The sequence below is a fragment of the Erinaceus europaeus genome, chromosome 1 (genome assembly GCF_950295315.1).
Source record: "Erinaceus europaeus chromosome 1, mEriEur2.1, whole genome shotgun sequence".
In the NCBI taxonomy this organism is placed as follows: Eukaryota; Metazoa; Chordata; class Mammalia; order Eulipotyphla; family Erinaceidae; genus Erinaceus; species Erinaceus europaeus.
This window is the reverse complement of record NC_080162.1, coordinates 103,827,123-103,840,254: the sequence shown is the minus strand read 5'-3', so window position 1 is coordinate 103,840,254 and position 13,132 is coordinate 103,827,123. Positions and strand designations below refer to the sequence as shown.

The 13,132-nt window shown below is 41.1% G+C and overlaps 1 protein-coding gene across 3 annotated transcripts in view; it reads left to right on the top strand.

Annotated features, from left to right (window-relative positions):
• The first annotated feature begins 1,035 nt into the window (after positions 1-1,035).
• MYOF (myoferlin) overlaps positions 1,036-13,132 on the top strand; it is a 200,765-nt gene continuing 188,668 nt past the window's right edge. For all 3 annotated transcript variants that reach the window (XM_060192064.1, XM_007516788.3, XM_060192045.1), the window contains exon 1: positions 1,036-1,215. In XM_060192064.1, coding sequence (XP_060048047.1) covers positions 1,128-1,215 — 88 coding nt within the window. In that variant the 5' untranslated portion in view covers positions 1,036-1,127. The remainder of the gene's footprint in view (positions 1,216-13,132) is intronic.

Sequence of the window (13,132 nt, the reverse complement as noted above, 5' to 3'; positions counted from 1 at the left end):
TAAACTAGGGTCCTTTGCATAATAGCATGTAAGCTCAGCTGGGTGCAACACTGCCCAGCCCCCCTAAACCATCCTTCTTTCTTTCTTTCTTTCTTTCTTTCTTTCTTTCTTTCTTTCTTTCTTTCTTTCTTTCTTTCTTCTTTCCTTCCTTCCTTCCTTCCTTCTTCCTTCCTTCCTTCCTTCCTTCCTTCCTCTCTCTCTCTCTTCCTTTCTTTCTTTCTCTCTTTCTTTCTTTCTCTTTCTTTCTTTCTTTCTTTCTTTCTTTCTTTCTTTCTTTCTTTCTTTCTTTCTTTCTTTCTTTCTTTCTTTCTTTTTCTTCCTTTCTTCCTTTCTTTCAACCATACTTTTTCAATCCACTTGCATGGCCTAATATGGTGGGTGTGGGTTGTGTGTGCAAAAGCAAAGGAAGGCCACATGTTTCTTTATCCTAGACTTTTATGGTTTTCTTCTGAAACACAATGAGATGCTATTTAAAGCCAACTGACATGCATGGAAATGCTATGAAACTAGGAATAAGCATGAACTTCTGTTATTTGAAGCTCCATTATTACTCTGACATACTGCAGGGGGCACTCTTTAGCTGAGTCTCCATCCCGCCCCTCTTAGTTGTGCTATATGTTGTGGCTGAGTGGATATGTTCATCAGAAATGGCAAACGTAACATAACATTTTTAAAAAATGACTGAAGTTTGAAAACTCGGAAGCCAAACAAAGAAAGAACGGAAAGAGTGACGGACAAGCCACTCATTTGGTTTCAGGAATGGTTGCTAAAAGGCAACAGCGTCTTAGTGTTCCCCTGACCTGTCCAACAGTAATTAACTCCAAATGCATTTTTGTTTCATTTGTGGCACTTAATTACTTGTAGCTGCGTCCTTGCTCTTTTCACTTCCACATTTCCCAAATTCTTTAGTGGGTGTCTGTGGCATTGCGTAGACTCTGGGAGTTTGGGTATCAGTTTACACATAGCCTTCAGTAAATAATCCGTCAGAGATCCACCCATTTGTCCCCTCCCCTCTTCCCTGGAGAAATTCTCCAGAGCCTTCTCTCTCGGAGCTGCGTGGCCCAAGCCCCAGCACTCCAGTCTCCTTAACTTCTTTGACTGAAACTTGCTTCTGCCCTAACAGAGCCATGCTTCGAGTGATTGTGGAATCTGCCAGCAACATCCCTAAAACGAAATTTGGGAAGCCGGATCCCATTGTCTCTGTTATTTTTAAGGGTAAGGAAAATTTTCCACTTTCCTTTCTTTCTTTTTCTTTCTTTCTTTCTCTCTTTCTTTCTTTCTCTCTTTCTTTCTTTCTTTCTCTCTTTCTTCCTGTAGTAAGTCCTTATTTTGGGATGTTACTTAGTTTCTTGGGTCACATGCTTCAAAAATATTTTTTTTAACTTTAGGAGACTAAATAAACTCCCACTTTAACCCAAGCTTGTGACCTGTGCAGCTCATGAGAAAGGACGGATTTCTGTGGAAGTCTTTTAATTTTCTCAAAGATTTTGAGTTTCATTGCATAACCTGACACGTTAGCTTTACTAATCTCTTTTCTAGTAGGCCTTGGAAAGAAAGAAAAAATGTTTTTGTTAATCTCCACATTTTATCTGTATGTAGATTGGAAAGTCTATATTGGTTCAGAGCTGTGGGTTTCAGCAGTCTGGTATACATTTTTATTTCCTCTGTATGAAATGAATTAAAGAGGGAAAAGTGAATGAAATTGTCCAAGGTACCATTGCTCCATAAAACAGCTTGCTGTGAATTTTATTGTCTGTTAGCATCTGAGGGAGGAGTGAAATTGTTTTGTAACATGTACGCTCAACCAGGTGTGCCACCACCCGGCCCACTCGAAATTATTTTGAATTCATTCTTTTTCTTATAATTATGTGCCTCTCTCTAGTTGCTCATCAGCTCTCCAAAGATGGGATAATTGAACTTTTAAACTGCCTGAGTGGGTGGAGCTCTGAGTAGCAAGGAACTAGTTTAGTCATACTGAATGACTTTGGGCAAGTGATCTTCTTTCTCGTGGGTATCAGTTTTCTGTCCTGTGAAATGGGTCCCTGTGGTGGGCTTGATCTAGCTCTTTACAAGGTCCATTGTAATTCCAAAGTGTTGGTTTTCTGACATTTAAATACAATTGCAAGGGAGGCACACTGGTGTGGTTGGTGTGATGGCGTTCTTCTTCTAGCGTTTGCCCTTCTTCCGTAGCCAGTCAACAGCGTCAGGTTGAGCCTGATGTAAAGTTTCGAGACCTCCTTTGAATCTGGAGAGGTGGCAGTCGTTGACTATGTGGGTCATAGTCTGTCTGTAGCCACAGGGGCAGTTTGGGTCTATTCCCAGGCATTGCAAATTAATCCAGGGCAGGCCAGGGGAGTTTGCAAAGTGAGCATGCAAAATCTTTCATGCCTGAGGTTCTGAGTTCCCAGGTTCATTTCCTAGCACCATCATAAGACAGAGCTTTACAGTCCTCTAGTAGGGGGGAAAAAATGGTAAAAGATGAAGGAGGAGAAGGAGGAGGAGAGATGGGGAAGGAGGGGGAGGAATAAGGGAAGAAGGAGTAGGAGGAGGTAAGAAAAGAAGAAAAAGAAAATAGAAAATAGAGAAGAGTGAAAGAAAGAAAAGAAAAGGACTAAAGTTTGGCTGGAGTAGTGTGTCTAAAACTCTGTAGTTGTGGCTCACCTGGTTAAGTGCACACCTGCCTAAGGACCCAGGTTCAAACTCCTGGTCCCCACCTGCAGGGGTTAAGCTTTATGAGTGGCAAAATAGGGCTACAGGTGTGTCTCTATCTCTTTTACTCTCTGTCTCTCCCTCCCCTCTCAATTTCTCTCTATCCAATAATCTATCTATTTATATATCTGTATCTATATAACAGTGTAGGTGTTTTATCATTTTCTGTTTGTCCAAGATTATTGGTAAGATTACCAGTGTTAATCCTGGCAGGAAGGATGAATGGTAGGACTTGAACGTAGAGAGAGTGAAGCCTTGATAACATATGTTGTTGCTCACACCTCCCACATTTGTCTCTTCATGAATCTGACCACTTTTCTGTTGTAGTTCCTAGTTTATCTATGTCTTTCTCTTTTCGTTCATCTATTTTATCTCCACATTCTCCTCTTAAACTTTTGTAAGAGGACGAGCAAACAAATGAAGGAAACAAACCCCAAAGCAGCTAATGACTGTTTAGTTAAACAAAATTTTTTTTCAAATTTTTTTTAGAAAGTGGGATTTCTAAAGGACAATGTGGTTTCAGGATTTGGTTTCTGAATATCATGTAGTTATGTTACAACTATTTGATTTGCATACAGTAGCTATTTATATATATTTTGAAGTAATTGCATAACTATATTATTCACACTTGGCGTGTAAAGTCACATAAAATGTATTGAGCTGTAGAAAGTGCTGTCTTAGGCTCTAGAGCAATAAAATAATGAATCTGACTTGTTTCTTTTTTTGAGTTTATTTTGGTGACTAAAGAGGTTTTCCTGGCACACGTCCCAATTTGGAGCACTGAGTACAATTAAATAAGTTAAGTTCTGATACGACCGAGGATACTATTAAGTTCATCAGAAGGAGTGTGGAACAAAGTCTAATGGAAAGGGTGATAATATTAAGAGTAAAATGTAAAAATCTCTAACAGAAGGTCAAAGTAGTGTCAAAGAAAGTCTCTGTGTTACTGAAATGTGTAAAATGTTGCCTCTTGAGTACATAAAATATCAGGCTCAAAGCAGTAAGCAACTCTTCTCAAACTCTTTACCTATCTTTCTTCATTTTTCTTTCTCTTTTCTCAACAACACTTTTATTTTTATTAGATAGAGACAGAGAGAAATTGAGAGGGGAGGGTGAGATAGAGAGGGAGAGAGACAGAGAGACACCTGCAGCTCTGCTTCACCACTTGTGAACCTTTCCCCCTGAATGTGAGGGCCAGGTTCTTGAACCTGTGTCCTTACACACTATAATGTGAGCACTTAACCAGGTGCGCCACTACCTAGCTCCTTCAACAACACTTTACTGAGGAAAAATTGTTTTACATGATAGTAATTTTGGGAAGACTACATTTCCTCATTGCTCCAAGACAAGCCACATTGCTCAGTGTATTTGACCTTTACACTCTAGTATGATTTGAAGAATGACTGGATTAATAGTGATGCTAAACAGACACCGTGAGGCCCTGTTAGACTGTAGCTACACTGTAGTTGAGTTTGTGCTTTTGTAATAATCATTTGACTTAGAGGTGACCACAGTCTGAGGTTTAAAAGAGGCTGACAGGGGCCAGGTGCTGGCACACCCAGTTGAATGCATATGTTACCATGTGGAGGCATTTAGGTTCGAGTCTCCAGTCCCCACCTGCAGGGGTGAAGGAAGCATGAGTGGTGAAGCAGGGCTGCAGGTTGCAGGTGTCTCTCTGTCTTTCTCCCTCTCTCCCCTCTCAATTGCTCTCTGTCCTATCAAATAAAATAACATATTAAAAAGGTGGGGGGATGACCACCAGGAATAGTGAATTTGTCATATAGGCACAGGACCATAGTGATAACAAACTAAATAAACAAACTAACTTTGAAAAAAGAGAGAAGTTGACTACTGAATTCGAGCCTGGCAGGAACCAGGAGGGTCTAGGCATTACTGGATGCCCTGTTGGGTGGATGCCACAGCTATTTAGTGGTAGAGGGGAGGAGTCTTTTATGCAAACCACAAAACTTGTTTAATTTTTTTCACTTCCTTAGGGTGCTGCAGGCTCATGAGTCAGCTCTGAATCTTTTGTCTTTTGTACCAGATATTAAATCCAGGGCCTCATCTATGGGAAGGTTGGCCTTTATGACTGAACTACATCCCCTCCCTCTAGTTCTGAATCTTAAAGCTACCGTGTCCATCAGACCTAAGGAGGGTCATTTCCTCTTCATTTTTATGCAGAGAACTAGGCTGTAGAACTGAATGTAACTCAGATTAGACTTCTGAATCCTCTCTCAGCTCTAAGACCTTGTAATTACCCTAAAGATAACTTTTTTTTTAATTTGAGAATTTTAGGGGTGGGGAGCCCTAACCTCAAATTTATTAGGTTCAATGCATTAGAGCCCAGGACTTGTATGCCTGGGGCTGAGGTCTGATTCTTAGCACCACAAAATAACCAAACCTTTAAGATAAGCAAATATGGGACCGGGCAGTGGCACACCTGGTTGAACACACTCAAAGCCATGCAGAAGGATCCAGTTCAAGCCTCCCTCTCACCTGCAGGGGGGACACTTCACAAATGGTGAAGCAAGTCTGTAGGTGTCTATCTTTCCCTCTCCCTCTTAATCTCCCCATCTTTTCTCAACTTTTCTCTGTTATATCAAATAAATTAGGAGAAAAGAAGAAAAGATAGCTACAGGGAGCAATAGATTGGTAGAGTTAGCACTGAATCCCAGTGATTACTCTGGTGTCAATTAAAACAAATAAATAAAATAAACAAATAAAATAAAAATCTAAATAACACTAAACATTTTGACTAATAGACTAGTCTATATAAAACAAACAAAAGACCTTGACAATCAAGAGATTACATAACTAAAAAATATGAAAAATCTCATATCTCCTAATTTTTTACTTTCTACATTGAAGTAACTACTCTGAACAGTCTGGCTTGAATCCTTGTCAACTTTTTTGGTGTGAGCCTATAAATTTCTCAGCATGTCAGCAGTGATGTTGCAATGAATTCCCTATAATAGATGTCTTTGTGAATGTGTACCTTTCTCAAGGGCAAATTCCCTGATCTTTTTTTTCTTGCCATGTCTTGTCCTTTTGTTTGTTTTTATATAAGTTTTATTTTTTAAAAGCATATATATGATAAACAAAATAAGCATTCAGTTCTTGACACCTACCAAATATTAATCGGTTCTAAATTGTTCCTTGCAAAAAGTTTGTACATGTATAACATTTATCAGTTTTCCACATCATGTTCCAGGACCTGAACCCTTACCACCGTAGAGTCCTTGCTTCTGTGCAATACACCAAATCTTTTCTTTTTGCCTCCAGGGTTATCACTGAGGCTTGGTGCCTACACCATGAATCTACTGCTCCTGGAGGCTATTTTTCCCATTTTATTGCTCTTGTTATCCTCTTGTTGTTGTTGTTATTGTTGTTATAGCTGTTCTTGTTTTTGGATAGGACAGAGAGAAATGGAGAGAGGAGGGGAAAACAAAGGGGGAGAAAAAGACAGACACCTGCAGACCTGCTTCACTGCTTGTAAAGCGAACCCCCTGCAGGTGGGGAGCCGGGGGCTCTAACCGGGATCCTTACCCTTGTCCTTGTACTTTGTGCCATGTGCATTTAACTCACTGCATGACCGCCTGACCTCCTCATCAGCTTTATAGTATGGAGTAAGCCATTTATTGTCTCTGAGAATCATTCTTTCTTTTTTTGAAAGATAGTGTTTTTTGTTGAAAGAGTAGATCTATAGAGATTCCCCCCAGAGACTATGATTTATATGTCTATTAGTTTTAATTCATTTTAATGTTTACTTATGTATGTATTGGATAGAGACATCAAAAAGCTGAAAGGGGAGGGGGAGGTAGATAGAGAACTAGAAATACCTACAGCTTTTCCACATACAGGTGGGGACCAAGGGCTTGCACCTGGGTCTTTGCACGTTGTAGCATGTATGCTTCCGCAGCTTTGCCCCCAATTTACATAATTCTTTCCTGACTATCTTGGCAAAAGTGACTTTGCTACTTGAAAATTTACATTTGAACTTGAAAAAAAAAAACCCTTCTAAATAAGCAGAAAAGCTGTCAGATTTTCTCTAAGAATGGTGAAGATGGAAGAACGATTCCCAGTTTCATTCACTGCCATCTATGAACACACTCGGTGAGCATTCCACATGGCACCATATTTTACCCAAGGTGCATCATGGGATTAGCCAAGAAGATGCCTGCCAGTTTAAACTGATAATGATGCCATGTTGGTATTTCCATAAAACTACTGTACTATTACAAAACATTCTTCCAGACAAATGTATTTAGTCCACTGAGTCATTCTCTTCACTTCCTGGAGAGGAGAGTATCTGTGCTTAGAGGCTCACCACCTAAAGTGGCCATGCCCTTAGGAAGCATGGGAACCCTGAAAGGTATGCCTCCCAAAGGCACATTCTCCAGGCTCTCTGTCACTTATTAAGCCACTCCTGCCTTCCAGAAATAAGTAAACATAGCTCATTTTCTTCCCTTTCTGCCTTGTACCCTAAGGGCATGTCTGAAGGGGTTAGTATCTGTCTGGTATAGGTTTGCCAGTAAGATTCTTCATTTTATGGCCCTGCCAGAAAAGCTTGAATTTTTGTGTCAATGATGTTGAATATTTGTTTGTTTTACCAGAGCACTGCTCACCTCTGGCTGGTGGTAGTGCCGAGGACTGAACCTGGAACCTCTGAGCCTCAGGCATGAAAGTCTTTTTGAATAATCATTATGCTATCTCCCTGGCCCCAAATCTGCATTTAAATGTTATCCATGGAAGCAAGAGCTGGCAAGAGAGAGAGAGAGAGAGAGAGAGAGAGACCTTTGTGCAATAAAGTCTCTGATTCCTAATCCTCAAAAGGACTATTGTTGGAAATCAGCCAATCTCTCTTCTTTCAGGAAGAACTTCACTTAATATTCTCTCAGGTGTTTTGTGGGCTAAGACTTGGCAAAGAGCCCTTTACATATTTCTGTATATAAAGTATAACCAGTTCCTAGCACCTGCTACCTGGGGCACAAAATATAGATCATAGTACTTTTTGCATTCTGGATTCTGGCAGAGAAAATGAGAAGCTACTAGTTTACATGCTGAAAATTCATAGAAATTCATTGGCTTGTAATGTATAGTCATATGCTGTAGTGTGACCATAGCCACCTTACTCCCTGTGCAAATTCTATTGAACAGTTGTTCTGTTGAGTTGTGCTGTGCTTGGAGAGGATGTGAATGAAGATTTCACTCAGCAACAGCTACTTAGATATCTGGCACCTTAAACCTTTTGACCTAATAGACATTAATTTTTTTAATTCTCTATTTATTTGATAGAGACAGCCAGAAATCAAGAGGGGGGAGATAGGGAGGGAAAGAGTCAGAGAGATACCTGCAGCCCTGCTTCACCACTTGTGAAGCTTTCCCACTGCAGGTGGGGACCAAAGGCTTGAACCTGTAACATGTGCACTCAACCAGGTGCGCCACCACCCAACCCCTGACCTAATAGACATTAAGGTGAGGTCTGAGTGATAATCTTACTTCCTGTCCCTTTCCCCCTTTGTGATCATGAGCAAATTAATTCTAGCTGATAGCTTTGTTGTTCTTAATAATTTCGTTTCAGGATTAAATGAATATATGTATGATACTATACATAGGACTTCCTAAATTTACTTCCATATTTGATAATATTTACTTTTATAGAGTCATACCATGCACCAGACACTGTCAGGAATAGAAGTCTAACAAAACTTGCAGAAAATGACTCCATTTCTAGTCTTTGAAAGCCAACTGTGAGATATGAACCAGAGCAGACATGAAAATTATTGTATAAGAGCAGAGGGAAGAGTGAGACATCTTGTGGAGAGTGTGTCCTTTGACTTGTTCATCCTTTAGGGATTAGAGGCAATTTAGCTGAAACAATGGAAAGACATTTCAAAATTTTGAACAACACAAAGAAGCCAGAGAGTTGAGATGTTAGTTTGAAATCTGGTATGGTCTGGAATTGCTCCTTACTAATATTAGTACAGAACCGCTAGACAGCATGGCAGAGGGGAGATTAGGACAGGTAAGGGAGATTCATTGTCCAGTACTGGTTGAAGCAAATGCCTTCCAGGGTAGAGATAGCTTATGCCAGGACTGGAATGAGAAGGAAGAAATTGACATGGAAGATGTCCAGGAAGCAGACCATCTGCACTTAATTAATTAATTAATTAATAAACAACTGCATTGTAGCCATGTACATGGATCCAGTTTCAAGCCCTTAGTCCTTACCTGCAGCAGGGAAGCTTCACGATCAGTGAAATAGGACTGCAAGTGTCTCTCCTTTCTCCTTAGCTCCTCTCTCTATTCAATTTCTCTCTGTCCTATCAAGATGAAAGAAAGAAAAGAAAAAAAGGGGGGAGGCCATTAGGAGCAGTGGATTTGTTATGCAGGCAGTGAGCTTCAGTGATAACCCTGATGGAAATTTAAAAAAAGAAAAAAGACAGTACTGAACAGGCTAGTGGGGGCCACCCTTTCTCATATTCTTCTGTAAAATGGAATGGCAAACTGCCTTTCTCCCAGTGAGAGTGTTCACCCTATTGGTGGGTGAGTCCAGGCCAATGTGAGATGACTCTGCAAGAGACCAGTTTGGGGGCATTGAGTATCTGAGCCTACAGGGAGGAAGGCCAGTAAGAAACAGAAGAATAGCATGGAAGTAAAGAGTGATAAAAGAGAGAAATTTCACCATTTGTATTGTCCTTCTCACATATCCAATTATCCCATCAAAGACTATGGTGCTGCGGTCAGGAATTAAAAAATTTAAAAATATATATATTTAGTTATGAATATAATATATATATATATATATATATATATATATATATATATATATGAAAAAAGAGATTCAGATATAGACACCAGAACACTTTTCATCACTGGCTTATGATGGTGCTGAGAATTGAACTTGGAACTTCAGAATCTCAGGCTTGAATGTCTTTTATGTAACCATTATACTATCTCTCCAGCCCACTGAGAGTTGTTTAACTGAAGAGTATATAACCACTCAAGCTTGTTCAAGTACAGTGTGGGTTCTTTATTCTTTTTCCTCCCCTAAAGTTAAAGAGAAATCTCTGAGAATCTAAGCCATGGGTCTCCCAGGAGCCAGAATCATATCAGACAGGGAGGTAGTCCCTCTCTCTGCCTTAGTGGGGCCTCTTCTTCTGCTTCCCTGTAACGAGCAGCATGCTTGAAGCTTGAGGTTACCACAGAAATGACTCTGTCCTAACTCTATGACAGCTACAAAACCAATGTCCTTTTTATTTATTAGCGGTTTAATATTGATTTACAAAATTAGAAGATAACAGGGGTACAACTCTGCACTGCTCCTACCAGAGTTCTGAATCCCCAGTCCCTCCACGGTAAGCTACAGCAGTTCTCTTAAGGTTGTAGATACAAGTTAATGATTATTTCCATCTATATTTATATTTATTTGCTGCCCCTCTTTTTTTTTTAAAGACTTTATTTTATTTTTTTCTCCTTTTTTTTTAAATTTAAGAAAGGATTAATTAACAAAACCATAGGGTAGGAGGGATACAACTCCACACAACTCCCACCACCCAATCTCCATATCCCACCCCCTCCCCTGATAGCTTTCCCATTCTCTATCCCTCTGGGAGCATGGACCCAGGGTCATTGTGGGTTGCAGAAGGTAGAAGGTCTGGCTTCTGTAATTGCTTCCCCGCTGAACATGGGTGTTGACTGGTCAGTCCATACTCCCAGTCTGCCTCTCTCTTTCCCTAGTAGGGTGGGTCTCTGGGGAATCAGAGCTCCAGGACACATTGGTGGGGTCTTCAGTCCAGGGAAGCCTGGCCAGCATCCTGATGACATCTGGAACCTGGTGACTGAAAAGAAAGTTAACATACGAAGACAAACAAATTGTTGAGCAATCATGGACCCAAAGCTTGGAACAGTGGAGAGGAAGTGTTAGGGGGGTACTCACTGCAAACTCTAGTGTACTTCTGCTTTCAGGTATATATTTTGCAGTAGTTTACGGATACGTGTGAACATATGCTCTCTCTCACAGAAACTGGTGTATATCTAGGTTTTGGGACTTTGTTAGAAAGTGAACCACCTGAGATGAAATTAGAGTATACTATGAAAGGAAAGGTCTCACCCGAGTAATGAAGCTGAAGGGTTGTCATTCCACACGTGAAGTCTCTGGACACAGTCTGAAGTGAAGCATGTTGAGGTGGCAATCGTTGCGTTGGTTAGGTTGTGATCGGCGGATGCAATATTATTTGGTATGGATTGGGAGAGGCATACGGGAAAGTGGGCCCTATCCAAGGGTTCCAGGACTGGGGGAAGTAGGGGCTCTATAGTGGAGATGTGAGGTTCCTGCTGTCTTAGGGTTCAAAAAGACAATGGATAGTTAATGTTATCATCACATTATTTGGTAATTGGGTTAACTTTGAAAAGTCCTTTTGTTAGGGTTTGCTGTACAGTACCCAGTATCTTGTATATAGCTGTGCTATTGGATGCTTCTCATCTACTTGGTCTAGCTGCCCCTCTTTTTTCCTATGGTTCTATTTTCTCTTTCTTTCCAAGTCACACAAACACCTAGTACTACATCCAAATATTCCCCCCTTTTTCCTCCTCTCTCCCTGGGTCCTGATAGAGTTGGCGTTCAGAGCCCTCTGGCCATGCTCCCCTTATCACTTCTCCCCCACTAGGAGTATGGATCAAAACTATTTTTGGGGTGTATAGGGGAGTAGTTCTGGCTTCTGTAATTGCTTCTCTGTTGCACATGGGTATTGGCAGGTCAATTCTTACCCGCCCCCCAGCCTGCAAAACAAGTGTCTTTTAAGTGAGCTTTTTGAGAAGGAGGCCATATCCACACTTGTCATTCTTCCAGATAGCTAGATAAAAGTTTTTTGTGGTCCTGCTGGGCCTTAATTGACCTTACCTTGAAATAGTCCACACGTGATGTATGTCACTGTAATGTTTTGGACATCTTGGGATGAGTTTAGGACATCTCTGTGAGACTTTCCTTCCGCTCCACATGGTTATTGATGACTATACGGATGCCCAGAGAGACTTCCCTCTTACTGCTGCCCATAGTTTCTTTTTTTTTTGTCTTTAATTTTTTTTAATGACTTAACATTGATTTACAAAATTTACAAAATAACAGGAGTATAACTCTACAGCATTTCTATTATTCTAGTCACTGGAAATTGTAGTATTTCTCTCAAGGTCACAGATAGGGGGTTACTATAATTTCTATAACTATCTGTCTCTATTTGTATATATGTTCCCAATTTTTCTATTGGTCCTGCCTTCTCTTCCTTTCTTTTTTTTTTTCCTCCTCCAGGGTTATTTCTGGGCTCGGTGCCGGCACCATGAATCCACCGCTCCTGGAGGCCATTTTTTTTCCCCCTTTTGTTGCCCTTGCTGTAGCTTCATTGTGGTTATTACTATTGCCCTTGTTGACGCAATTCATTGTTGGATAGGACAGAAAGAAATGGAGAGAGAAGGGGAAGACAGAGAAGGGGAGAGAAAGACAGACACCTGCAGACCTGCTTCACCGCCTGTGAAGCGACTCCCCTGCAGGTGGGGAGCCGGGGGCTCGAACCGGGATCCTTACGCCGGTCCCTGCGCTTTGCGCCACATGCGCTTAACCCACTGCGCCACCGCCCGACCCCCCCTTCTCTTCCTTTCTAAATCACATCTACATCTGTTACTACTTCTGAGTGGTCTTCCTTTTTTCCTCTTTTTTTAAAATTTTTTTAAAAATATTTATTTAATTTATTTATTCCCTTTTGTTGCCCTTGTTGTTTTATTGTTGTAGTTATTATTGTTGTTGTCGTTGTTGGATAGGACAGAGAGAAATGGAGAGAGGAGGGAAAGACAGAGAGGAGGAGAGAAAGACAGACACCTGCAGACCTGCTTCACCGCCTGTGAAGCGACTCCCCTGCAAGTGGGGAGCCGGGGGCTTGAACCGGGATCCTTATGCCGGTCCTTGTGCTTTGCGCCACCTGCGCTTAACCCGCTGCGCTACAGCCCGACTTCCTTTTTTCCTCTTCTTGCTGTGGGTCCTGATGGGATTAGAGCTCAGAGCCTCAATCATCTCTCTCTAACATTTCTCTCCCTAGAAATATGGACCAAAATTCTTAAATATTTATTTATTTATTTTCCCTTTTGTTGCCCTTGTTGTTTAACATTGTTGCTGTTATTGATGACGTTGTTGTTGGATAGGGCAGAGAGAAATAGAGGAGGGGAAGACAGAGAACGGGAGAGAAAGACAGACACCTGCAGACCTGCTTCACTGCTTGTGAAGTGACTCCCCTGCAAGTGGGGAGCCGGGGGCTTGAACCGGGATTTTTACGCCAGGGACCAAAATTCTTTATGGGCTGCAAAAAGTGGGAGTTATGGCTTCTGTAATTGCTTCTTTGTTGGGCATGGACATTGGTAGGTCAATCCATATCTC